This window comes from Balaenoptera borealis (genome assembly GCF_965194805.1).
Source record: "Balaenoptera borealis genome assembly, chromosome: 12".
Taxonomy (NCBI): Eukaryota; Metazoa; Chordata; class Mammalia; order Artiodactyla; family Balaenopteridae; genus Balaenoptera; species Balaenoptera borealis.
Genome location: NC_138869.1, coordinates 10,792,145 through 10,818,879, shown reverse-complemented (window position 1 = coordinate 10,818,879; position 26,735 = coordinate 10,792,145). Strand labels below are relative to the sequence as shown.

The 26,735-nt window shown below is 53.2% G+C and overlaps 1 protein-coding gene across 10 annotated transcripts in view; it reads right to left on the bottom strand.

Annotated features, from left to right (window-relative positions):
• ATP2B2 (ATPase plasma membrane Ca2+ transporting 2) overlaps positions 1-26,735 on the bottom strand; it is a 355,750-nt gene that overhangs the window by 98,554 nt on the left and 230,461 nt on the right. For all 10 annotated transcript variants that reach the window (XM_082344349.1, XM_082344354.1, XM_082344357.1 and 7 more), the window contains one exon: positions 15,290-15,794. In XM_082344349.1, coding sequence (XP_082200475.1) covers positions 15,290-15,488 — 199 coding nt within the window. In that variant the 5' untranslated portion in view covers positions 15,489-15,794. The remainder of the gene's footprint in view (positions 1-15,289; positions 15,795-26,735) is intronic.

Here is a 26,735-nt window from a genome sequence, read left to right as displayed (position 1 = left end):
TCACATTAACTGCAGCAGTCAGAAAACGGATTATTCCAAACCCCAGCGTTCACTCACTCAACACTTTCCCCTTGTCTGGGTAATTAGGTCTCCCAGGACTTCAAGAGGATGCTGGCAGCTTCATGCCAGCTCATGCGTCCTTGAGGCTGGCAAGGGGGCAGCAGGACATGCATCTCTGTTAGATCACAGCCTCTCCCGGCTGGCACCCTCCCCCCGGGACCTGACCTCTAGGTGGGGTTGAAAAGGACATACCTTTTCAGGTAAGGAAACAGTGGGAATGCAGGGAAGCTGGCCTGGTGCATGTACCGGGAGGTGGTGGAGACATTGCTGGCAGCTTTGGCCAGGGTTAGATTTTCTGGTATCTCCGTGATGCTCAAGCTGAGCTGGGCTGAGGGTTCTGGCTGGGGCAGGTGGACGAGGGAGCCCTTAGCATGCTTACACATGTCACCATCACTCATATTTTCATTTATGCAGAATCCCCGCTAGGTGCTGAGGTTTCAGAGGCAAATGAGACTGCCCTTGTCCTCAGGAAGCTTAAGATACAAAAGTCTAGGATGGTGCCTGCCCACTCACCAGATATCCTATAGCTGCCTCTATCAAGTGGAAGGAAAACACTTTGGCCCTTTAGGAGTTGAGCCAAAATGTGGTAATTTACAAAGCTACCCTCTGCACTCTACAGTTTGCCTCTGCAGGGATATATATATATATATATATATTTTTTTTTTTTTTTTTTTCCTTCAGTGGGGCTTGCCCAGGATTTCCCCACATGCCTCCTTCTCTGGGATGGGAACAGTTTGGTGACCACTTTTTCTCAATGAATACTCAGTGGTTTCTTGGGACTTGGCTCTCTCCCAGCTCACAGCTCCAGCTTCTAATAGACTAGGGAGCTCTTTTTCTGACACTGTGATTCCTCCAAACACATCCCAGCAAGGAAAGAGGTGGGGCAAGGGGCACAGGACCGGGAAAGTGAGGAGACCCAAGGACAAGTCCCAACTGTCACCCACTCACTGTGCAACCCCACGCGAGCCCTCTCTGAGTCTCAGTTTCTTTATTATGAGATGGGAGGCTGAAAATGCTTGTCTCCCAGGGCAGCCACCGTGGAAATTAGCACACACTACACACGAGGACACCCTCCCAACCCAGAGGGCTGCATGTTAAACGTCTGCCAGCACAGTGCTGCCTGGAATTTTGAGCAATACAAGGACCCAAGACAGCTGGAGCAGGTTCCACCCCCCCCACCCCCGCCCACATTCCCCAAGGACGCATTTGTTCTGTCAGTCCTGCCACCCGTTCCTGCACGTCCCAATTTCCCTCGGTTTTCCAGCCTCTGCTCTGACACAGGGGGACCTGTTCTGCCCTCAGATCTGCAGTATGCTGCCCAGATGGCTTCTGTTGCTTACAACCAGCATGCCTTAGCTGACCCACCTTAGAACATCCCCAGCAGTGCAGAAGGAGAAGCTGAGAGAAAAACCATCACCCCTAATCTCACCCGTAACCACAACCCCGGCACTTTCTGGATGTTTCTTTTCAGCCTTTTTTCCTTGCATCTGTTTCTATGGAGTTGTTGCCATGTACCATGCTACACCCTGCTTTTTTCACACTGCACTATATCACGAGCCTCATCCACACTGCTTCTTGTTCTCTGTAACAACAATTTCCCACATTGTTCCATCAGGCACATGGAGAAGCTGAAGGTGGCTTAATTGCTTTCCTAACGTTAGGCATTCAGGAATTACTTTAAAAAAATATCACACAGGGATGTGGTTAAAAAAAGCTGGGACTGCGGGTCAGGAGACCTGAGTTCTCATTTGGTTTTGTGCCAGACGGCTGTTGAGCTTGGGCAAGATCTTTCCCTCTCTGGGCCTCAGCGTCTTGAACCTATAATGTGTAAATAATGATGATGATAGTGATAACAATAATAACAATAATGGCAGTTTCCGTTCCCTGCAGGCTTCCTGCACTGAACTGTGTGTTCTTACTCACAGCAGCTCATTTGTTCCCTACAACGGATCACAAGCAAGTACTGTTTCACAGATGAGTAGACAGGTTCTGAGAGGTCAAGTCATTTGCTTCGCACAACACAGCTGGTAAGTAAGCGGCACAGCTGGGATCAGACCCAGGACGCCTGCTGCTGAACGCTTAGGCTGTATCGCTGCTTCCTAATGCCCACTGTGTGATGGGCTCTCGGAGACATACGTGTTCACATGGAAGGGAGCTCGTCTGCCCTCACCACAGTCCTCATCTGTCCCCCTGTACATCCCCACTTTACAGGAGAGAAACCGTGGCTCCAAGCATAGAAGTGATTGTCTCAAGGGAGAATGTTCTGGGTGGATTATGCCCCCCGCCCCAGTCCATATGCTGAAGTCCTAAGCCGCAGAACCTCAGAATGTGACCATATAGAGTCACTGCAGAGGTGAGTAGTTGCTAAGTTAAGATGAGGTCTTGAGGGTGAGCCCTACTCCAGTATGACTGGTGTCCTTACGTAGAGGAAATTTGCAGTCAGAGACAGACACACACAGAGGGAAGACGATGTGAAGACACAGGGAGAGGACGATCACCTACAAGGTAAGAAGAGAAGCCTGGGACAGACCCTTCCCTCACAGCCCTCAGAAGGAACCAACCCTGCCGACACCTCGATCTCAGACTTCCAGCCTTCAGAATGGTGAGACAATACGTTTCTGTTGTTTAAGCCACTCAGTTTGTGGTCCTTCGTCATGGCGGCCCCTGGAAATGCATACAGCAGCAGGGCAGGGATGAATGAGAGCTGAGGTTTTGCGGGGAGGTGAGGAGGCTGCAATGGGGGCAGGGAAGAGGGACGTCTGCCCCCTTCACCATGTGCAGGGATGACTCGGGGGCCCCGGCCCTGGGTCAGGACCTCACCCACGGTACACCTGGGCAGGTCCCTTCCCTCCTGGGCCTCAGTGCACCCTGGGATTGCTGGCTGAGATGTTCCCTGAGAGCCACTCCAGACCTGTGGTCCCACAGGTTTGCGAGTCTCTCAGGCTATTGTCCCATCTGCCTTGACCCGACTGAGCTGCTGAGTGTTGGGGCAGCCCCAGGGAATGTTCTATTCTGCTACAGTAAGTCCCCTACATATGAACAAGTTCCATTCTGAGAGTGCATTCGTAAGCCCAATTTGTTTGTAAGTCCGACAAAGTTAGCCTAGGTACCCAACTAACACACTTAGCTATATAGTACTGTACTGTAATAGGTTTATAACACTTTTCACACAAATAATACATAAAAAACAAAAAATAAAAAGTTTTTAATCTTACAGTACAGTACCTTGAAAATTACAGTAGTACAGTACAACAGCTGGCATACAGGGGCACGTTCACATCTTTGAAAGTTTGCAACTTGAATGTTCGTATGTAGGGGACTTACTGTATTTTGTCCAGCAGAGGTTTCCCAAGATCTCATGCAGCAGCCTGTCCCTGGGGCTATTAATCCTTCATTATCCTCCTTGGACCCCTCCTGGCAACCCTTACTAACTGATTGCCTATCCAGTGTCAGACACCCTGATCACACCCTACCTGCAGGTGACACTCTCCTTCTACATCTCTGACTTCTCCTGCTTTGCTGGTTGCCTGCTCCCTTAGCAGCTGGTGTTCCCTAAGGACCTGTGCTTGATGAGCACCCCAGGTGAATTCATTCCTGCACGTTTATTGACTGTACTCTCTGCCGGGCACTGTTCCAGGCACTAGTATACGGCAGTGAACAGCACAGGCCCAGATCTCTGCCCTCCTCCCATGCAGGTTTGGGACTTGTTAGCAGAGACAGGACTTCTCTGTAGGTGTCTTTGTCATCTAGATGTTCTGCCTCCGGGCCTGCCTTCCTATCCCCCGGGCCCTGAGGATGCACAGTGCCCAGCAGAGACCTCTCATTTCACCCCAGCCTTGCTCCTCTCCTTGCTGGCCCGTCTCCACCACAAGCGGCCAGCTGCTGTCTTGGAAACCGAGTCTGCATGACACTCTCGCCCTTGACCGTCTATCACAGGCTATGTCCTGCTGTATGGTGCGCCCTCCTCTTCATCACCATCCCCGGCTGGGTCCAGCCCTCTCTTTTGGATGCCTGCCCTTCCCTCCTCACTGGCTTTATTTCCTGGGGTATCTCCCCATCCAACCCATACTCACGGTTGCCAGACCAATCGTCCTAGCCGCACTGCTCCTCTGCTCGAGAACCTTCAAGGCCTCCCTTCTGCCTCTTAATTTAAGCCCAAACTTTGTGCCTTAACATTTGGAGTCCTAGTATGGACTCTGGAATTCCACTCATTAGCTGTGTGACCACGGGCAAGTGATTTAATTTCTCTGCGCCTCAGGTTCTTTATTTGTAAAAATGGGGATACTACTAGCACCTACTCCATAGGGTTGTCAGGAGGATCAAATGAGGTGATGATGTGCGTAAAACTCTTAGAACAGTGTCTGGAGCATCTACAATGCTCAGTTACTCTTAATTATTACCACTACTGCTGTGGTTCCCTCCTTCAAGCCATAACCAAACAGAATGATCGGCTCTTCCTTTTACATAACCTTCTTTGCCTCTGTGCCTTTGTCTACACTTTTCCCTCTACGTGGAGTGTCCTTCTCCACTGCAAACCCTGCCTATCTCTCAGCATCTTGCTCAAATACAGCCTCCTCCATGCAGCCCTCCCAGATCCTCCCATGGGAAGGGCTCACTTCTGCTTCTCAACTCTCTGGCATCTTCTCCAAAGTTATCCTGTAGAAAGAGCCTCTGAGTCTTCTCTGCTCAGAAACGGTGCCTGGGGTCATTTGCTGGGGCCATAGAAATTTCTAGGGGGCCTCCCTTTGGGGTGGAGGCTGACACTGGCAGGTGGGTACGAGGGAACCATCTGCAGAGGCCCTAATTTCCACTGACTATAAATAACTGTGTGTCTGAAACCACAGCAGGGCCAGGATTGTGCCAGGAGGAGTAAGATAATCGCTGTGGGGAGAGGGGGGGGCCTGTATAAGTAACTCACCTGCCCTGTGGGGGCCTCTCGTGTGACAGGCAGGCCTGCAGGGACAGGCGGCCTCAGCTCTCTTGCGCTTTGTGGGACCTGGGCTGGGTGGACAACTGAGGTCGCCCTAACGCCAGACACGGTGTAGCCTGTGGTTACCGAGCAGCCTCTCTCCCCCCTCAGCCCACTTGACAGATGAGGAAACTGAGACTCAGGGAGGTGAAGTAACCAGAGACTGGTGTCCAGGGCAGACCTATTGCATGGGAACCCCCCCATGGGTCTTTGGAAGCCAGTGTGGGCAGGACTCTGAAGCCGCCTGGTAGGGAAGCTGGGCGGGGGCTTGGGGCAAGGGGCTGAGGGCACTGCCCCGGCCAGGGCTGGGGTGGGGCCTCAGCTACACCCCAAGGATATGAAGTTATAGTCTTTCAAGGGAAGAGGGATCTGGGGGCTGGCTCTGAGTTAGTCACCCTTTGGCCAGTTTGATGTCTGTACTGCTCTTGGCGGGGCGGTGGTTCCTGAGGACCTGGAGGAGCCCCAGAGACTCCTAGACCTGCCCTCTTCATTGGCGGTGGGGCTTGGAGATGTCTCAGTCAACAGGGGGAAGAGTCAGATTGGTCCCCACTCGAGGCTTAGCAGCCCCGTGTGTCCTCTAACACAGGTGGGTGGGCCACGCACGAGGCCAGAACGTGGTTAGGGTGGAGTGGCTGCAAGATGAACCTCCCGAGGCCCCACTGTGGGCCAGGCTCTCCGAGTGTGTTTTCTCATTTAATCCAGAGACCGGTATGGACCCTGGGGGCTGGATATTACCCACTCCATTTTACAGATGTAAAAACCAAGGCACTGAGAATTTATAGAACCTGAGCTCCAACCCAGGCTTTTAGACACTACAGTTCAGTAGCTTTCTCTAGTACCAGAGGTTTTCAATTTTTTTTTTCTTTTTAAAAAATTCTTTGTTTAAAAAAAAATCTCAACAGATGCTTTACCATGCAAAACAAATTAGAAAAAAAAAAAAAAAAGAGCTGCTCTGTTACATGGTGGAGCAGAAAGGCCAGAGCCCCCCACTCAGCATCTCCCTGTGCCCTGGGGCACCTCCAGGGAACCCCAGGGAACCTAGTATCAGAACCACCTCACCCAAACCGCAGTCTCTCTGCCTTCAGCGAGGTCTTTGGCTCCTCAGCCCCTGAAGCAGAGCTGTACTCATGCCTCGCCCTCATGGAGCTCACGGCCCATTTCACACTCACGCGGACAGCACAGCATAGACAAACAGAAACACAATCACCAGGCTGACAGTCTGCACACACTGCATGAACACACCAGCTAAAACCCAGCCTACAAAAATCAATCCATAGTCCGTGGGCTGGAGTCCTCTGTCCTTTGAGATACATCCTAGGCTCCAGGCACGATGAATCCCTCACTTCTCCCCATGCATGTCCCGGCTCCAACCCCAGGGCCTTTGCTCAGGTGCTCCTCTCATTAAGAACGTGCTCTCTTCCCCATCGCTGTGTGCTCAACTGCTCCCCGCCCTTTGACACCTGGCTCAGAGGAGGCCTCTCCTGACTCTGTCTCCAGTCGGGCAGAGACTGCTCCCTCCTTTGCCCGGAAGCTCCCTCCCCCTTGCTGTAGAGCTACTCTTGTCAACGGGAGGCAGTAGATTCAGGGCACGTTCGGCAGCCAGCCTGTCTGGGTACCAGTCCTGGCTGGGCCCCTTGTTAGCGGTGGTGCCCTGAGCCCTGATTTCCTCATCGGGAAGCTGGGATACAAACAGTTTCTGTTTCACAGGGGTTTGTGTGGATTAAATGAGGTGATGCCGTGAAGCCTCAGCAGAAGAGCTGGCCTTGTGTGAGCACTCAGTACGTGTTAATGAGTCTCTGGGGTCACAGCTGGACCGTGTATCACAGCTGTACTTGGTATCGCAGCTGGAACTGGGGTCACAGCTGAACCGTGTATCACAGCTGTACCTGGTATCACAGCTGGAACTGGGGTCACAGCTGAACCGTGTATCACAGCTGTACCTGGAATCACAGCTGGAACTGGGGTCACAGCTGGACCGTGTATCACAGCTGTACCTGGTATCACAGCTGGAACTGGGGTCACAGCTGAACCGTGTATCACAGCTGTACCTGGTATCACAGCTGGAACTGGGGTCACAGCTGAACCGTGTATCACAGCTGTACCTGGTATCACAGCTGGAACTGGGGTCACAGCTGGACCGTGTATCACAGCTGTACCTGGTATCACAGCTGGAACTGGGGTCACAGCTGAACCGTGTATCACAGCTGTACCTGGTATCACAGCTGAACCGTGTATCACAGCTGTACCTGGTATCACAGCTGGAACTGGGGTCACAGCTGGACCGTGTATCACAGCTGTACCTGGTATCACAGCTGGAACTGGGGTCACAGCTGAACCGTGTATCACAGCTGTACCTGGTATCACAGCTGAACCGTGTATCACAGCTGTACCTGGTATCACAGCTGGAACTGGGGTCACAGCTGGACCGTGTATCACAGCTGTACCTGGTATCACAGCTGGAACTGGGGTCACAGCTGGACCGTGTATCACAGCTGTACCTGGTATCGCAGCTGGAACTGGGGTCACAGCTGGACCGTGTATCACAGCTGTACCTGGTATCACAGCTGGGGTCACAGCTGAACCGTGTATCACAGCTGTACCTGGTATCACAGCTGGAACTGGGGTCACAGCTGGACCGTGTATCACAGCTGTACCTGGTATCACAGCTGGAACTGGGGTCACAGCTGGACCGTGTATCACAGCTGTACCTGGTATCACAGCTGGGGTCACAGCTGAACCGTGTATCACAGCTGTACCTGGTATCACAGCTGGAACTGGGGTCACAGCTGGACCGTGTATCACAGCTGTACCTGGTATCACAGCTGGAACTGGGGTCACAGCTGGACCGTGTATCACAGCTGTACCTGGTATCACAGCTGGAACTGGGGTCACAGCTGGACCTGGGGTCACAGCTGGCAGCCCTAGCACAGCTAGACTGGAAAGAGTCTTCAGGGCTGGGGGATTTACAACCCAGCTCTGCACCCCCCTTTCCAGGGAATCTTTAGGGAGCTCTGGAGCAGAAGGGGGTCAGGAAGGGGTTCCTCTGTCCTGGACCAAGAGGGAATGTCCTGGGAGGCTGCCCTGTCCCGGCCTCCCACCTGTCCCATGTTCAGCCACGTCACACAGATACTGCCTGAGGAGCATACGGAATCCAGAGGAACAAGGTGGCCCAAGCCTGTACATAGCAGGCGCACAACACACATTTGTTCAATGCGTGAATGTGTGTCAGCTTACATCTCCGCTCAGTACGACAGAAACGGGGGAAAAATGGGACAATCTTGAACACCTGTATCCATTGGTTCTGGAAGGTGGGCATTCTTATCATACCATTTACAGATGGGGAAACTGAGGCTCAGAGGGATGGAGTGACTTGCTCAAGGGCCCTGAGGGTAGAGCTGGAACTCAAGTCAGTGCTCCTCCCACTCCTTCTCTTTTCTGAGCACACAGTAGGCCCTTAGCATTTAGGGCATATTCATTCTGTAAAGCAAAGGTGCCTTCAGAGTAAAAATCAGGGCCATCTTCCTCCCTAAGCCTTGGTTTCCTGCACACAGGGCTGCTGTGAGGCCCATATAAGGAAGAACCTGGCCCTGATAAGTTTGCTCACAGTCAATTACAGCCACTAGGTGGCTTTGGGATGCAGGCTTTTTGGATGGTGGGTCCGCCTAGTGAGAGGCCTACCTGAAATGCTCCCCCCACCCCATATCCTCCACGCCCCCTCTGGGTGCCTCATGATGAAGCACTGGCCAAGCCAAGCAGCATCGGTCAAGGAAGGTGCAGTCCCTCTGGTCCTGCTGGAACCCCCCAGGAGCCCCCTGTCAGTGGCAGGTCAGGCCCTTTCTCTAACTGTCCTGCATTCTCCCCAGGCCTGCAGAACCGTTTGCCCAGCATAGACGCCGCTGCCCCAGCCTGGGAAGATGGAGAGCACGTATCAATCAACACGTGGGTTTATTTTATTGATGATTCAGAAAGATGTGCGGGTGGCATTCTGGAAAGCGTCTACACGTGATTCACTGGACTTTCGCAGAAAGCTGTGCTTCTAAGGGATTTATTTTTCCCAGTGGCGCTGGGGGCTGGGGAGGGAATATAAGCATTGCAAATCAAATACGGCGCTCATTTTTTGAAACCCATAGACTCACACGTGTTGCTTAAGCCCATTATCTGCCCTGATAAGCTGCCTCTTTCTTCTCCACTAATTTAAACCCAACCTGTCCCTTCAAGTCACCCAGAGTCCCCAGCTGACACTGAGACAGCACCTGCCATGTGCCATGCACTGAGCACTTGACACGTGTTACTCTGATCCTCACAGCGACCCTGTGAAAGAGGTACTGTTGTAATCTCATGGCACAGATGAGGAAACTGAGGCACAGAGAGGTTAGATAACTGGCCCAATGTTCCACAGCTGGATAAGAATGGAGCCAGGACTTGACCATGACACAGAGTTGGCCCCTTCACTGGTGGGACACTAGTCGTAGACCCCCGTCCACCCGGACGGACCCAGCTTCTGCCTGCTTCCCTGGTGTAATTATTGACAGTGTCATTACGATCAGTCCAGATTTGGTGCTCCTGAATCCTGCCTCCTCAATTCTCTCCTTTCTCCCCATCCTCAAGGGCATGCAGCATGCCTGCTCTTCCTCCATACCTCCCCTGCACATAGTAGGACCACACCCCTCTGGGGTGAGCACATGACCTGGTCTGGCCTATCAGCCTATTCCATCCTCTGGCCACAGGGATTAGTTCAAGAGTGGCTCCAGGTGACCCAGTAGGGGGGAAACCCTGAGAAAGAGATGCCTTTGGCTGCTGGGGGCCTCACGGGGTGAAGGCCTGCCCGAGAATGAAGCCAATACAGAGGACGGTGGAGGTGGAAGAGAGCAGGAGAGGGATGGACAAAGCCCTCCTCAGCACTGGCGGCCCTGGATCCAGCCATGCCTGAGGCCAGAACAATCCCTGGACTTCTCAGTTGCACAAGCCAGAAAATCCCCTTTTTGCATAAGCCAGTTTGAGATGGGTTTCTATCAAATAGAATCCTAATAGATAGAAATACTCAGTAAATACTGGAAGATGATGATTGTTTGGTAGAAAACCTTCAAAGCACTTTCAACGCACTATCTCCAAACGGCAGAGAGTGAAGTAGCACAATTCCCATTCTACAGATGAGAAAGCTGAAGTTATCAGTCTAAATATCTTGCCTGAGGTCATGAACCTACTTAGTGACAGAGGCAAGGCTGGAAAGCCGCCCCAGGCTTCACGCCTGGCCCTCCTCCACCCCTGCATGTATTTGAGAAGGTGGTTGGTTACGTCAGCCTCTTAAATACTTGGAGGAGCTTTGCTCCTCCAGGCCTCGCACCTGACATCGTCCTGGGCTGCTTCACATGAAGACGGGGGTGGGGAGGGGCTGGTGGGGGGAGGCGTCCTCCCTCATCTCTGGCCAGGTATGAATTCCCTGCGTGGACCCTGTGTCTGAGTGGCCCTCCGGCTCCACCCTGCCTGGGACACTGCTACAGCTGTGTCTGCCTCACTTTCCCTGTTGACCTCTCAGGGCTCCAGAGATACCTGGGGAGACGGAGCACACGGGGAAATAGAGCGTCACAGTGACAAACAGGAGACCCCCTTCGCTGCCTTCGTGCCCCTCCCCCCTGCACCGTGCCTGCGCAATGGTGGCTCTGCGCAATGTGGGCCCTGCCAGGTCTGAGGGGTGTCTCGTTCATCATCGTGTTCATGCCACACGGGGTACCATCTCCCACGATCTGCTCTCCTGTCCTCCCTCAGCCCCTCGCTCTCCCCGACTTGGGCAGGCCATAGGATTCATACAAAATTAACTGGAGGTTCCGTTTCACAACACTGCGATGTATCCGGTTCCCACCTTACCCTGCGGCTGCCCTGTCTTCTTTGTCCCCTTTCTCCCCCACCATGAAATATGCAATTCAGGGAGCGCCCAGCAGGGCCTCTCGAGCTGCCCCTGCTGACAGCCGGTGGTGCAGGGTCAGGAGGGAAGGACGAGAGGCATGCATGCCGAGTGAGTGGCTCAGGGCACTGCCACTCCGGGCTCCCGGGAACCGAAGCTAAGTGTTCTCTGGGTGACGCAGGGTATCCTGTGTCCTGTCCCCACGTTGCAGCCTTCCGTACTACACAGAGAGGGGCACTGAGCACCCGCACCTCTTCTTTCTCCCTCCCTTCCTTCATTCTGCTGATGCTTTTTGAGTCCCAGGCACTGCAGCAGGTGCTGGGACACAGTGGAGAATGACAATCAGCTCCTGCCTCAGGGCTCACAGGCCACCCCAACACCTACTACCCATCTTTCCAGACAATGCGAAGCCACCACCTCTGGGAAGCCTCCTCTGATAGCACATTGACCCTTTGTTGGGCACCATCTTATTTAATGGCCTAATTTTTGTACAGGGATGGGGCCAGAGCATGATTTTTTTTTAAAAAGAGATACTTGGGTATAATAATAACAATGATAACAAACACCATTTTGTAAGTGTCTAGGGACTGCCACACAGTGCTAAGCCCTTCATGTGGATGACCTGATTTATTTCTCACATCATCCTGTGAGGTAGGTAGTGTTATTATGCCCATTTTACAGATAAGACAACTGAGGCTCAGAGAGGATTCACTGAACTCTCCCAGTGTCCCTTGAGGAGTAAGCCAGTCAGGATTCAAACCTGGGTCTCAGGGGCTCTACTGGCCTAGGCTGGACAGGTGTGAAAAGAAGGGAGCAGTGGAGGGCACGAAGGGAGGGGCATTACCAGGATGGAAGAGAACCAGCAGTGGGAGAGGAAAGCAATGGCACTCAATGGCCCAGTGAAATATCCAACACTGCCAGACCATGGGCGCTGAGCTCATGGCCTGTGCGGGCAGCAGGTGGTGCCCCGGGTGGGAGTTGATTTCTATGGCTTCAGATCCCCTCTATCACTTGCAGAGATCTTTTTGCCTAAAATTAGCTGGATGTGAACAGGAAGGCTAAGTTATGCGTGGCCTGGAGCAGTTTCCGGGAGTGTGACTCAGAGGCTGCTCCCTGCTGACGTCAGCAGACTAGGGCAGGGGATGTCGGGAATGGCCAACCTGGGACCCTGGGACAGGTTGGAGCTGGGACCCTCCAGACCACAGGGCTTTGAAGTTGGGGGCTGGGGCTGGAGGCCAAGCATTTCTCTGAGTCAGAAGAGGGCTAAACAGGGCAGGACAAATGCTGAGCATGAGAGGGAAAACGAAAAGTGCCCTGGTGGCTCCACCCTCCTCAGACCCTTGGCAGACAGAGGGCACCTTCGCAGGACTGTTCCTAGTTACATGTGCGTGGCTGGGGGCTGAGGGCACACCTCGCTGTGGTGTCTGACACAGCTGTGTTCGAAGTCTGCGCTGATGTGAGCCATGGTGGTGACCTTGAGCCCTCATGCTTCCCATCTGTGAAACGGGTAACACCACCTGCTTCCAGGAATGTGGGTGATAAGGATGCAGAACAGCCTAGTAAAACGTGTAGCACCAGCTCGGACACTGGCCAGTGTTCCAGAAGAGTCAGATTCCACCGTTTCCGGAGAACGTGACTGCTTCTTCCAGAGTAGTGATAATCATACTGGAAACAACAAAAGCCGATGTTGATTGAGGACTTCTATGCCGGGAACTTGGCCTGATCTCACTCAATGTTCAAAACCCATGTTACTGATGGGGAAATGGAGGCGTTTAGTCTCTGGGGCTGAATCCTAACACACAGAGCTGTTCGTGTGCCTGGTAGGCGGGGTACTAAGCTACTTCACTTTAGCCTCACCACAACCCTATGAGGTAGTCACTATTATTATCCCATTTTTCGGATGAGGAAACTAAGGCACAGAGAGGCTGAGTAACTTGCACAGAATCACACAGCTGTTAAATGACACAGCTGGGATTTGAACCCAAGTTGTCCAAGTCCAAGTCCAAGAGTAGCATTACGCTCCTCTGTCCTTCCCCAAACCTCTTTCAGCTCCATCTGCACCCTGGGAAATCCTTCAGGGGATCAATGCAGCAGGGGCTCTGGTTTATCCTACTATGGGCTTTCCTCCTTCTCAGGGACCTTTCCCATGAGAGATCTCACTTGATGCTCATGAAATATTAGAAAACCAAGGCCCAGAGTGGTCAGACAAAAGCCTCAAAGGCACACAGCTGACAGGCAACAGAGCAACAGTCAGAGCTGTCATTATCGTTTCCAATTTACAGATGAGAAAACAAAGACTCCTTTATTTTTCTTTTCATGTAACTTCTTGCAGCACATCAGCAGTCTGGGGAATTCTATCTAAGAAATGTCGCTCTGTGCCACATCACATGCTTTCCTTTCTCTTCCCCCCATAGCCAAGTTCAAACACCTCCTCCTCCAGGTAGCCTTCCCTAACCTCCACTGCCCACTCATCTCATTTCTCCTCGATCCCTGGGGTCCTCGCTGCACTTGGTCTGGATTATCTGCTGTTCTGGCTGCTCAGCCGTCTGAGAGCTGCTCTCTGTGGGCTGGGGACTCAGTGGCCACATCTCAGGGTTTTATGGGTCAGTTATCCACCCTCCTCTGTGCCAGGCGCCAGGCTGGGTGCTGGATGTTCAGAGAGGAGCAGGACAGGATTCCCGCCCTCAGGTGCACACCTGTTGTCCCCAGCGCTGGAGCGTGGCCGTGAGCCACTCGATTTCCCAGGTCCCCGAGCCTGTCAGGTGGGAGGGGAGGGCGGATTTCTTAACCTGGGGTCCAGGGCCTGGCTTTGAGGGGCTCTGCGAACACGCTGGTAGCGTGGACCACACTGTTGCACACAGTTGACTATTTTTCTGCAGGGAGAGGCCATAGCTTCCATCAGGTTCTCCACAGAGTCTGGGGTCCAGAGACACTTAAGAATTCCTGACTCAAGAGAATCTCCTGGTCCCATTCAAAAGGCAAAGACCATTGGGACAACCCTGCCTCCTAGCAGGTCAGGTGTGCCAAACTGGTGGTGGAGGTGAGCATGGGCCATTCTGCCACAGATTGGTGTTCACATGAGGCCGGGGCCCAGCAGCCCCCCAGGCTGAGCCCACTCCCATCTCAGGGCCACACGTGGCTGTTCTCAAGCCCTGAGCTAGAATCACGCAGGGAAGAAACGACGCTTCCCCTATTTCCACCCTCCCCGCCAAAACAAAACCAAACAATATCAAAAAAGAAAAAGGTGTTTCTAAACTTCTGCCCAGACTCAGCAAGGTGGGCAAAACATCAGAGACAGCAGCGAATGTGGGAAGAAGGACCAGTCTTAGCTTTTCCTCCTGACCCAAGAGAAGAGGGCCCCAGACGAAGAGGGACGCTGACCCCTGGCGCCGCAGGGCACAGTGGGTGCCGGCACAGCAATGGACTGTCTGGCCCTGGCTGAGCAGCTAGGTCCACAGGCAGCCTCTGCAGGAAATGCATTTCAGGGTTAGTGCCCAGCAGTGCCCAGGGCATGGGGGCTGGAGTTAGGAGATGGAGTAGGAGGGACCTCTAGCCAAAGGTTTCTTGTCTGTCAGTGGGGATGAGACTTCAAATGCTGCCTGCCTCCCAGGCTGTGGTCTATGCCTGGTGGAGGGGTTGTCATCCACTCTCTTTAGAATAATAATGGCTGCCACATATTGAGCACCTACTGTATGCTCAGCCTTCCACTAGGCACTGTGAGGTAGGTACTGGCCCCATTCTCCAGAGGAAGAAACTGAGGCTCAGTGCAGCTTCTTTGCACAAAGTTGCAGGACTGGGAGTGCCAGGGCAGAGTACCTCACACCTGTGCTTTTGGGGTTTATTTAGGGAACTTTTCTACTTCCTGGTGAGGGGAAGGTAACTAACTGTGGGGATGGAACCCAAACTCTGAGCTCTGGTGCCCAAGCTGGGCTGGTGCCTTTCCTCTCCGCCTTGTGGCAGATGACATGGCTTTGGTCCCCTCCAGAAAGCTGAAACCTTCCCTGTCTGGAGATCGCAGGCCTGCTCATTTTGGCAGTTGTAAGAAAGCCCCATGCCCATCTCCAGGGCAAGACACACAAGGGCATCTGTCACCTTTCCCGTGACAGCCCATCTTCCTGCCTGCCCTGTCTTCCCAGCAGCTCCACGGCTGCCCCAGAGACCTAGGGATCCCCAGTCAGAGTCTGGATTTGGATGAGTCGGACATGACCCAGCCCAGCAGCAGGGGCTGGGGAGCTGGAATTGAATCATTGGTTCCATGCTCAAGCCCAGACGAGGGGGTTCCTGGGGCCTGGATAAGGGAGCCCAGGGTCTGACTGAGCCCTGAATTCAAACCCCGTGTTTGAGCCTTGTGCACCTACCTTCGACAGGTGAGGTTTTGAGGCGCCGGCAGATGGTGTCAGTGTCCCCGTAGGTCTCCTTGATCTTGACCACGGCCTCGGTGCCCCGCAGCTCCATGAGGGAGCGCAGCTCCTCCATCGTGCACCCAAACTCGCCCCCATGGCTCGACTCATTTCTTTGGTTTTTGGAGTAAAAGTCACTGTTGGTCATGTCACCCATGTCTGCCGCAGTCCCCGCTCGGGGTGGGCCCGAGGGTCAGTGCTGGACAGGAGGCGGCCAGGCGATGGCTCCGCGTGGCTGTCCGCAGCACAACCTCACTGGACGGCTGTGGCTCCTGGCAGCTGACCCCAGGGGGCAGCCGAGGTGGGCTGGCGACAGCGGCGGTGGGCTCTGAGGGGCGTCCCCGGGCGTGGGGCAGGGTCCAGGGGCCGGAGGGGCTCAGGGCTGTAGACCCAGGAGTCTCCATTCAGCGGGGCCCATGCTGCTCCCTGGAGCTGGCATCTACATGGTCAGGGGCGGTGGCTCCTGCAGGGGCAAGCAGAGGGTGGTGACAGGGGTCAGGCACTGGAGGCCGCATGCGACAGGTACCCAGGAAGGCCCGGCTTGCAGGTGCTACACACACGCCCCCCACCCAAATAACACCCACCGCACATACACATACCTGGACGTGGATGTTCGTACAGTACCCCATCGCGCACCGGCACACACTGCAAATCCAAACGTACTGACACCCACTAGGCCCTCCATGCTATACCACCCCCCCCGGCATAGCCTGATGCACCCTCATAACACATGCTAACCCCGTAATTGTCCACTATGGACACAATGACTTCGTGATACGAACCCCGGTGTACACACACCCTGTGACATGCCGCTCGGGGTGCAACACCCCACCTGCCTACTTTTAGGGCCCACCCACTGCCATACACACACACCAACACAGGGCCCCCCTTCACACACATGCTGGCGGACACTCCTCCCCACCATGCACACTGTCACACGTAGTCACATTTACAGGCGTCATCTTAACATCCCCACCTCCTCCCCTCAAAAATACCAGTGTTCACAACCCTGTGTACGCACATGCCATGCCCACACAATCAGGGGCCTAACCCCCTGCCCCCAAGTAACAGCTCCCAGACCCCCCAGCGTGGATGCTTCCTCTGTCCACGCCTCCTATATCCGCCGACACGCACTGCTCTCCCCACTCGAGTCTCACGGGCGTGGGGATGGGAGAAAGCAACCCGCCTGCACCCGCAGCTCACAGCTACACTGATCAAGTGCCTCAGCCTCGCCAGAGGGTCCGTCTCATGCATATTCACCAGGATGTCCCTGTGGCCCCCAGAATGAGCCGGGGTCCACAGAACCCTCACCTTGGGGCCCCAGAGTCCGGAACCACGGACAGCGGCTGCCACGGCCCTTGGGGAGCCCAGGAGGAGGAGGGAGCACCGGCTACTCCCTGCCCGCCTGGCCACCCTTGCCGGAGTGTGGCATCTGTGGAGCTGCCAGGAGAGAACCCAATCCACCCAGATACCCAACACCGGTGGCCAAGGCCCCGGCAAGCGTTGGGTGACAAAGGGCCTCTGCTGAGCTCGGCTGGGTCTGGCACAGGGACTGGCCCCGCCCAGCAGCCGCGGAAAGCTGGCCGTGCTAGGCCCAGAACAGTGAGGGGGAAGAGGTGGGGGCAGGAAGGTGGGACTGAGCCCCACCCCAGCCTCAGCTCCTCCCTCGTGCCCCCCTCCCCTGCCCCATCTCTTTCCTTCACAATCCTTTCCCCTTGCACAGAGTTTTAGAGCTGGAGGTAATTTAGGGTTAATCTCATTTTCCCAGTGAGGAACCTGAAGCTCAGAGAGGGAAAGGAACTTGTCCAGAGACACACAGAGCAAGAGTGGACGGAGCCCAGAGATGGGCTGGGATCTCCTGACTGCCAGCCCATTGCTCTTTCCCCTCCCACTAGGGGGCGCTCCCTCCTCTCTCTCGGAAGACCAACACAGGATCCTAAATCACGGCAATCTGGGTTCAAATCCGAGCTCTCCTGAATCCTGGCTGTGGGATCCTGGGCAAGTCCCTTCACTTTTCCGAGGCTCAGTTTCTTCATCTGTAAAATAAGTCATTCTCCCCCGTCCCCCTGCTACTTCCCAGTTTACTGGGAACTAATTGTGAACCATGTTCAAATCCAGTGAGTTTCCACCCGGGGTACAGGGCTTCCCAGCCTGGATCAGGGGGTGCTGGAGCCACAGGAGAAGCCTGTCATACCTCACAGGAGGGCGCTTTCACTCAAGGATGCAATAGGAAGCCTTATTTTCACACTGGGACCAACTGGTATCTTACGGAGTAGAACTTGAAATGGGCCTGATGCCTTAAGTAGAGACATGAGACACCAAAGAAAGCGTGTGCTTGGGATTCCCACCTGCAGCCCTGCAGGAACACTCGGGGGTCCTTGGCCATCCGGGCATGCACCACCACCATAACCCGTGAGTTTTGACCCCAACGGTATATCCCCGAGAGGAGCAGGTGAGGCAGGGACCAAGCAGGCCTGTGTGTAGAGATGCTGGTGGAGGTTAGCCGGAGGGGCTCTAGAAGACACAGCCTCTGGGTTCAAGTTCTGCCACCTCTCAACAGACTGGGAGGCCAATTAACTTTAGTTTCATTATCTTAAAAAAAGGGAGGGGGAGTAATAGTATCTACCTCATAGGTATTATGAGGCTTAAGTGAATTATTTCATGCAAAATACTAAGAATTGAGCCAAGCGCGTGGTAAGCACTAAGTATTGTGATTATTACCAATCCATACAACCACATTATGAGACAGGTAGTCTTGTTATTCCCTAGAACATATGAGGAAACTGAGGCCAAGAGAGGTGAAGTCACTTGCCCAAGGTCACAGAGTTAGCGAGTGGCAGAGCTGGGATTTGAACTCAGGCAGTCTGGACCTAGAGACATACTCTTCATCAGGATGCTTTGCTGCCTTCCCTGGTGCATCTCCCTCATGGGGTTCTTACAATGCTTAAATGAAGTGCCGTATGTGAATGAAAGTGCTTTGCAAAAACCACAAGGGACTCTCTAACCCCGAGGTGCTGTTTTCTATCTCTCTTCCTGCTACCTGCGGCGTGTCTTACAGGCACTGATAATTACACCTCTGACAGCACGAGCTATGAGAACCGTTAGCAGTAATTATATCTGTGATGACAACAGTAGGGATGAGTTAATGGGCTACTGGTGATTTTAATGACTATTGTGTTAAGATGAACAATGATTTCAGCCAACTATCCATCCATCTACCCATATGTTCATCCATCCATTCATCCAACCAAGCATTCATTAATTGTGTTGTGTGCACCTACTTTGTGCTGACAAGGGGGAAGAGAGACAATTAAATGAGTGACCTCCATAATATGATGGGTTTGCCATGAGAGGGAGTCCCAGGTGCTGTGCATGTCCAGAGCAGGAAGATGTGACCTGGCCCAGGGTATCAGAGAAGATTTTTCCTTTTAACATGAGTATTGAATTTTCTTCCCCTGCAGGAAAATGGGCTGTGTGACTTTGGAGAAGTCACCTAACCTTTCTGGGCCTCATCTGCCCGGTGAGGTTGACCCATCTGTCTTACAGGCTGCTGTAAGGATCGACTGAGGCCCTTACGTGTGGGTCTCTGTGTGGCTCCTGGCCTGGAGCAGATACTCTACAGTGCTGGCTTCTGCATCTCCCCCAGCCTCCCTCCTACCTACGCACCCAGTTATTAGCAAGTGCACCTCCCTCGAGGCTGAGATGAGGTTCATTCGCAGCCAGCTCTTAATACCACACTGACAGTCACCCCTGTCCTAATTAATGGGCACACAGGCTGCTATGGACTGAATGTGTCCCCCTGCCCCAAATTCATATGTTGAAGCCCTAATCCCCAGTGTGATGATATTTGGAGGTGGGGCCTTTGGGAGGTAATTAGGACATGAGGGTGGGACCCTCACAAATGGGATTAGTCTTCTTATAAAAAAGAGACATGAGAGAGATGATCTTTCTTGGTCGTGTGAGGACAGTGAGAAGATGGCCATCTGTAATCCAGGAAGTGGGTTCTCACCAGGAACTGAATCTGCTGGTACCTTGATCTTGGACTTCCCAACCTCCAGCACTATGAAAAATAAATTTCTGTTGTTGAAGCCACACAGCCTATGGTATTCTGTTATAGCAACCCGAGCTAAGACATGTGCCTGGGCAGGGAAGATGTCTGGGCAGCCAGTCCTGGGCCCAGAGAGGTTGAGCAACATAACTAGGGGTCACACAGCCAACCGGGGTCACAGCCCACTGAAAAGCCCCTCCCTGTTTTCCAAGCTCCTGCTGTGTGACCTTGACCAAGTCCCTTTCCTCCCTGGGCCTCAGTTTCCCATGTGGAAACTGAAGAGATTGGACTAGTGTTCTCTGGGGTCCCTTCAGGCTCTGATGCGCCAGCCCCTTCAGAATTCAGAATGAATGTTCTGACAATATTGGGTTTATGCATTTCGGTTTCATCTTATTAGCATTTAAATGACTCTGTATTGTTACATTTCAGTGACTCAAGAATAGGTTAGGGGCACCTTAATAAAAAGTCTTTGCCAGGAGAGACTCTGGCAGAGGAAGGAGCAATGGATTTTTTTTTTTTTTTTGGAGTTAATTTAACAAAGAAGAGATCTATCTTTCGAAGGAAGGTTTTTAAAAAAACACCCCAAAACCTAAACCATCAGCTTTTCAAATCCTAATTGAAGGATGGGACATCGCAAATGAATTACGTGCTAAAAATAATTTTCCGATGCCGAATCCTTCTGTTTTCAGACGTGCTGAATTTAAATGCCATCTTAATACGTATTTATAAAGTCACCTTTTACTTTGAATCGGCCCTGGCACCAGTGACAGATGTGGGGACACAGGCCCTGTCTGGAGATCCCTGATGACGAGGCCTGATGCTGCCATTTGGTAGTTTTGTGATGGGGGTGGAGTCGGGGGGGCAAGGTCTTAGCCCCTCCCTGGGCCTCCATCCCCTCTTCCCCGAACGCCTCCCTCGCGCACAGGGCTTTGCGAGGACTACCTGAGTTAGAGCTTAGAGCAGTTCCTGACATAGCGTAAGACTTGTTCAACAGGGACTGTTCTTCTGATGGTAACTTAACTCGCCCCTTCCCTCTGCTCTCAGCTCACCCAGACTGTCCCCCACGCTACTGTCCTGAACACGGGGCTCAGGCCAACCGTGCCATCCCCACAAGGCTCCCAGCACCGCTTGGAAGGCTGGGGAGGGTCCCAGTTTGTAGGCACAGCTTACAGGGCTAGCCTCTCCTCTGCTCTGGTCCTGACTGAGTAATCCCCACAGGCAGGACATTTTCCTTCCTCTCCTGGATGCAAATTCTGGCCTTTCTGTGGTCCCCACCCTGCCCTGCCCCAGCTGAGGGGACCCTCCTCGGTGCTGACCGGGGAAACGGGTGACCTCAGCCAGGCAGCTGGGGGCAGAGGGACAACTGCTCTTCCCTCAGCCTCACTGGGAGAGTCAAAGGGTTGTAGCCATTGTCTTAGCTGCCCTTCTCTGGGGGAGGGAATGTTCCGTGTGTGTGTATGTGTGTGTGTGTGTGTGTGTCAGAGGGTACCTGTGGTGTGTCAGCAGATGTGTACTGACTCTGGGCGATCCTGAAGGACAAGATGTGCTTGTGCAGGTCTACGGGAGTACGTCAGGATGAGTGAGTATCTGTGAGTGTGAGTGAGCCAGAGATGTGTGTGCCCATGCCCGCCTCTGAGTGTGCAAGCCCCACGATCTGTGTGTGTGCATGCATGTGTGTGCATCAAAGCTGACAATGACAGTCTCGGCTTTGAATTCTCACAGTCAAGGAGAGAGAACGGGGAAAGAGGAAGGGAACTGAAAATGAATACCTCAGAGGCGAGTTTAGTGCTATTTTTAGAAAACTCCTATCCTGTTAACCAGAAAAGGAAAATCTAAAAAAAAAAAAAATATATGTATATGTATATATTTATATATCCCACAGAAGCAGGCACGCATCAGCCTCTAAGGCACAGATGGCGGAAGCAGGGCCAGGGGGTGAGCTACTAGGCACTCAAGGTGTCTCACATAGCTTCTCACTCTCCTGCCTGCCTCAAGGGAGGGGAGGTCCCCGGCCCTTAGCTGCCCAGCAGGGTCAACTCTCTCCACTTCCCCCGTTCTCCAAAGGAGTTTCCAATGTTACATGGTAGGAAAACCCCCACATTTCTGGTCCTCTAGGCGTCTTACATACCCACTCATCCACTCACCCATCCATCCATCTATCCATTTGTCCATCCATCTGTCCGTCCATCCATCCATCCATCCATCCAGCTCTCCAATAAAAAGCTGCATCTCAGGCCTTGCCCCAAGCACTGGGATTCTGAAGAGAGCAAGGGAGGTGCACAGACCCTCCTTCTAGCTGCTGAAGGTATGCTCACTTTGCCACACAGAGTCCCCCCGAAACCCCATGGTCAGGCTCTGCAGACCAAGTTGAATGATTCCTGCACACCTTTTGCTTCAGATTTTGGGAGGATGTAATCCAAATGGCACTTGCCTGGGAACCAGATCTGCTGAGTCCCAATCTCGGCTTAACCACTACTATTAATAGAGATTGTTTAGCACACGCTTCCATGGGCTGTGTGGTATCACTGTCCCTATTTTACAGGCAAGAAAGCTGGGGCTCAGAGGGTTACAGATGGCCAATGCCATACAGATGGGACCTGGCATAGTTTAAATACGCCTGCTTGAGTCCAAAGCCTCTGTGTTTCCTCTGTGTCCCAATGCCTTTCACCAACTCACGGTATGGCCTCGGACCAGTGCCTTCTTCCCTGTGCCTCAGTTTCCTATCCTATAAAGTGAGAGGGGGATCGGACAGACACTCAGTCTTAAAGGGACATTTTAGCGCCATCCTCAAGGATTCTCCCGTCACCTGATACTTGCTTCTAAGGGCACACGCACTTCCCCAAGCCTCCTTGCTGCCCTGCCATACCCAGCAGAGCACCATCCTAGTTGCAAGCCAACTCCTGCTTGGCTGGAGGCCTAAGGAAAGAGAAATGCCCTAGAACCTGGGAGTCACAAGCTGATGAGAATTCACCTGGTGCCTTTGACATCCACTGCCCGCCCCCCTCAGCCTCTGCACGGCAGTGCCTGCCTTCCAAGATTCGTACCCTTTATGTGCTCCTTGTTTAGAAATCTTCCCTTTAAAAAGGAGAGTTTTCCAGTGAAGCAAAAACAGTAAAGTCATCAGCATACCGAGGCAAGAAAGCTTAGCTGAGGCAGAAAAGTGTTGGGGGAGACTTCACTTTGGCCTGCAAGAGAGGGGACATGCAGTGAGAAGGCTGGGGACGGTGACTCTGCCTAAGATGGACCAGCTGTTCTGGACAGTGTCCTCTGGTTTCAGTCAAATGTCTCGGCCACCTCCCCAGCCTCATTTCTCGCCCTGCCCAACTCTCCTTACAGATGCAATGACTTCCCTGGCTACCCCCAGCCTCCAGATCCTAACTGGCTATAGTGACACTGTCCCCTCCTGTCTTCATCTGCCTCCTTCTCTCCTACCTCCAGCTTTGTCCCCGTGGATTACAAGCAGAGGCCTGAAGGAAGGACAAAAAATGGTAACAGCAACACTTGGATCATACCTGCTATGTGCCCAGTACCATTCTACGCGTTCCACGTTTGTTATCTCATTTAATCCTTCACAACAACCCTATGACACGGGTATTGCCGCACTATCGTTTTCCAGAGGAGAAACAGAAAAAAGAGAGTGCAGTGGTTGGCATAGGTCTTTGGTTGGAGGGGCGAGGGCGGCAGAGCCAGCTCTCAAACACACACACAGAGACACTCTTAAGGGCTCACTCACATCCCTCTTTCCACCAGCCCAGGCTCCTACCCTTTTCTCTGGTTTCTATAATGAAGCACAGGGTTCTGCCATGTCAGTGCTCTGACCATAAGCAACAGCAGGTCACTGGCTCCTTGGTGAGTCTTCAGGCTTCACCTCTGACCGTGGAGGGTTGGGGCCCAGGGAGCCGGCTCTGGGGATGAAGTGTTGATGGATGGATGGAGGTGGGTGCTGGGAGGGATTGGGTAGCTGAGGTCAGGGAATCTGATAACCACAGGCCCCCCTCTCTCCCCTGCAAGCTGACTAGCAGAGGCCGGGAGTGAGCGCCGTCCACGTGCTTGTGGTGCTGACTGACAGCCCCCCTGGGGAGGACAAAGAAACAGGCAGTGGGGAACGGTCTCCACTGGGAGCTGTCCCCAAGGCCACAGTGCTGATTCGGGATCGGAGTTGGTTTTAGGGACCACGTGCCAAGGAGTTGTCCATGTTCTGTGGTGCTGACATAGGGCAAAGGGTTATAAGTGCCCTTAGAGCTATCCAGGGCAGCAGTGCTGACCAGCGGGGCGCAGGGTTGGGAAGCCTGAGGAATTGGGTGTGGGTGGAGGAGGGAGGGCACAGGGCATTTTCCTTGAGTTATGTGAGCAGGCATGGGTAGCTGACCCCAGGCATTTGTGCTGTCGCTCAAAGCCAGGTTGTCAGGCAAGGAGGTGTCCTAGTGAGCAGGCCTGAGCCAAGAAAATGACACCAGGCAAAAGGTCACTTGGGGCCACTTACATGCATACACAGAAGACTCACCTTGGCCCATCAGTGCCACCTGTCACCAAGGCCAGAAATCCCACCACTAATGATCCATTCTTTTGTGTTGTGCTTGGTCCCTTCCCTCTGGTTCCTGCTGGGACCATAGTTATGTGGTGGCATCTCAGTCTGTCTGAATTTATTAAATTCTCTCCTCCATGGAATGGGGAAGGAAAATTCACCCACAGAGATGCCAAGGGATGAGTTTAAGTTGGGAGATTACTTTTGAATAGCTGAGTACGTTCTTTGGGGTCCAAATCAGAGAAGCTGGAAGCTAAGGCTTGGGGAAAGTCATTCTATGTGGCCTGAGAACACAGAGGCCAGGAAATAGGACTATAGAGGAAAGGGGAAAAGGCAGAAAAGCAGGACTCCTAGATTCCAAGGAGAAGGGGAGTCAGACTGATGCAGGCACTGGCAGGGGGTTGGTGTTTGTATGTGCTGGGGGGTGTTTTTCAGATTCTATTTCTCACTACTGCAGTGAGCCTTCCAGGCTCAAGCGGAACTATCTCTGGTTTGGTGACTGTGCACTCATTGCCTTTCCTGCCCTAGCCCAGGTTCTCTCCCTCAGAGTCTCCCTGGTGGAAAGCTAGTGATGTCTGTCAGGACATTGACTTGGCTTCAGACCTGAGGGTGGTGAATCAGAAGGTCTGGAAGCCAGAGGAGAAGCCCAGAGCAGGAACTGCTTCCCATGGCCAAGGTTTCCTCTCCTTCCTCTCTTGATAAAAGTTTCTCTGAGTGGAGCTCGGGGACCCCAGAGCAGGGCCACTCAAAGTGTGGTTCCCCAAGGGCCACCTGTGTTGGCATCACTTGGGGGCTGGTTGAAACACAGATTCCCATGCCCAAGCCTGCAGAGATGGGTCAATCTCTGGTGGTGGGGCTGGGAATTTTAAACAAATAGAACCACTCCCTTAGAGCTTTGGGGGTCCCATTCCAGACCCTCTTTCGGCCTGCTTCCTCTTGTAGCCAACATTCCCCTGGTTCTGCGTTCTAGAATCCTGTCCTGCTCTTGTAGCCCAGCCTATGGCTCAAAATCATTTCCAGCTCCCTGGCTTTTCCAAATGCCACTTCTGGCTAGGCCAGGCCCTAGGTGTCTTCTGGGAATGACTCCCACCAGCCGCTCCAGGGCCCTTCTGTCTTTACACCCTTGCCCACACCTGATGACCCCCATCCCTTCTTCCCACTCTCCTATGGCTTCTCTGTTTTGGGTGAACTGCAGTCTTTTCCCACAGTCCTGCCCTTGACCCTCTTAATGCCTCACCTCTCCCTGGCAATGTCACCCACCTGACATCAACTTGCATCCTAACATGAGTGATTCTCAAACTGACATTTCCACCCTGCCCTTTCTCCTAAGCTCTAGAACCAAACTTTCCATGACTCTCAAATGTCCCCTCTGAAGGTCCTCCAGGCTCTCAGACTCTCCCAGATGTCCTCATCCTTCTGTGACCTCTGTGCCAATTACGGCATCTAAAGCGTCCTCGCAGATTCCCAGAGTTGGACTATCAGGGTACCCCTCGACTCTGTTCGCCCCTTACACTCAATCAGGTACCCAGACCCAGGGAGCTCAAGTGGGGTAAGAGCCCAAGCTTCATTTTCTTCCTCGCCGCCCTGGGTTCCTGACCTAGTTCAGGTTCCTTATCCACAACCTTTCCACTGGCTCCTCACAACCCGCCCCCTCCACCTTCACTGTCCCCAAAGTGATGTTGACAGGGACCCTCATTTACTGAGTGGCTTCCATGTGTCAGGAGCTCTGTTAGGCTCTGAAAACATTCTTATTCCACAATAACCCCATGAGGTAGGCATTCTTATGCCTATTTTACAGATGAGGAAACCGAGACTCAAAGAGGTGAAATAACATCATGCTGAGGTCACAAAGCTCACAAGTGGCAGAGCCAGGAGTAGAGCTGGGACCTGTCTGGCTCTAAAACCTCTCGGATTTGAACATGCCACTCTCTGGATTAAAAAGCACCACTGGCTCCTTGGTGCCTATTAAAAAAAAAACATATTCATGACCACTGCATTCAGGATCCTGCCTAATTGGCTCAGAGCCAACTTCTCTGGGCTCTGGTGTAAGTGAACTCCTTGTATTTGCTGAACAACTAACACATGTTCCTGCCTCCGACCCTCTGTATATACTGTTCCCTCCATCCGGGATTGTTTACACCCACTTTGCCACTAATCAAAACCTTCCCCTCTAAGGTCCAGCCCCAATGCCAAGCTGTGAAGTTCTAATTCCTCTGCTACACATTTCAACCCCCTTCCCACTGCCAGCTTATCACATGTGGCTCATTCCTCAACTTTGCACCCTCTACCCTCGGTCTTGGGGTGGGTTCTACCAGCTTGCCTCTCCCACTAGACTGTGAACTCTCTGAGAACAGGGCCTCTCCAGCCCCCAGCACAGGACCGGCCTCCACCAATGCTGGTTCCATCACTGAGAAAGCAATCTGACTACGGAAGGACACTGAGGACAACAGATCTGGGGATGCAGCCTGCAGTTGGAAAGTGAAAACTGGTCAGCCGAGTGGCTGGATGAGTGGGTGCTGAATGCACCCAGGCAGCGTGCATTACAGAAAGCAAGTTGGCAAATCTGCACCTGAACCTTGGGAAGCAGCTGCTCCAGCATCCCATTTCACAGATGAGCAAATGGAGGCTTTGCCAGGTTAAGGAAGTTGCCCAGGGTCACATCACTGTTGGATTCGAACCCAGGCAACCTGCCATCAGAAACCCTGCCTAAGTCCCTCCCAGGATGACTCAGAAGCCAGGAGGTGGTGGTGGCTAAGGCAGTGTGACACACAGAAGCATCTGGGGTCTAGCGGGGAGATGTCCCGGCCCTTCTGGACCACACTGATCAGACC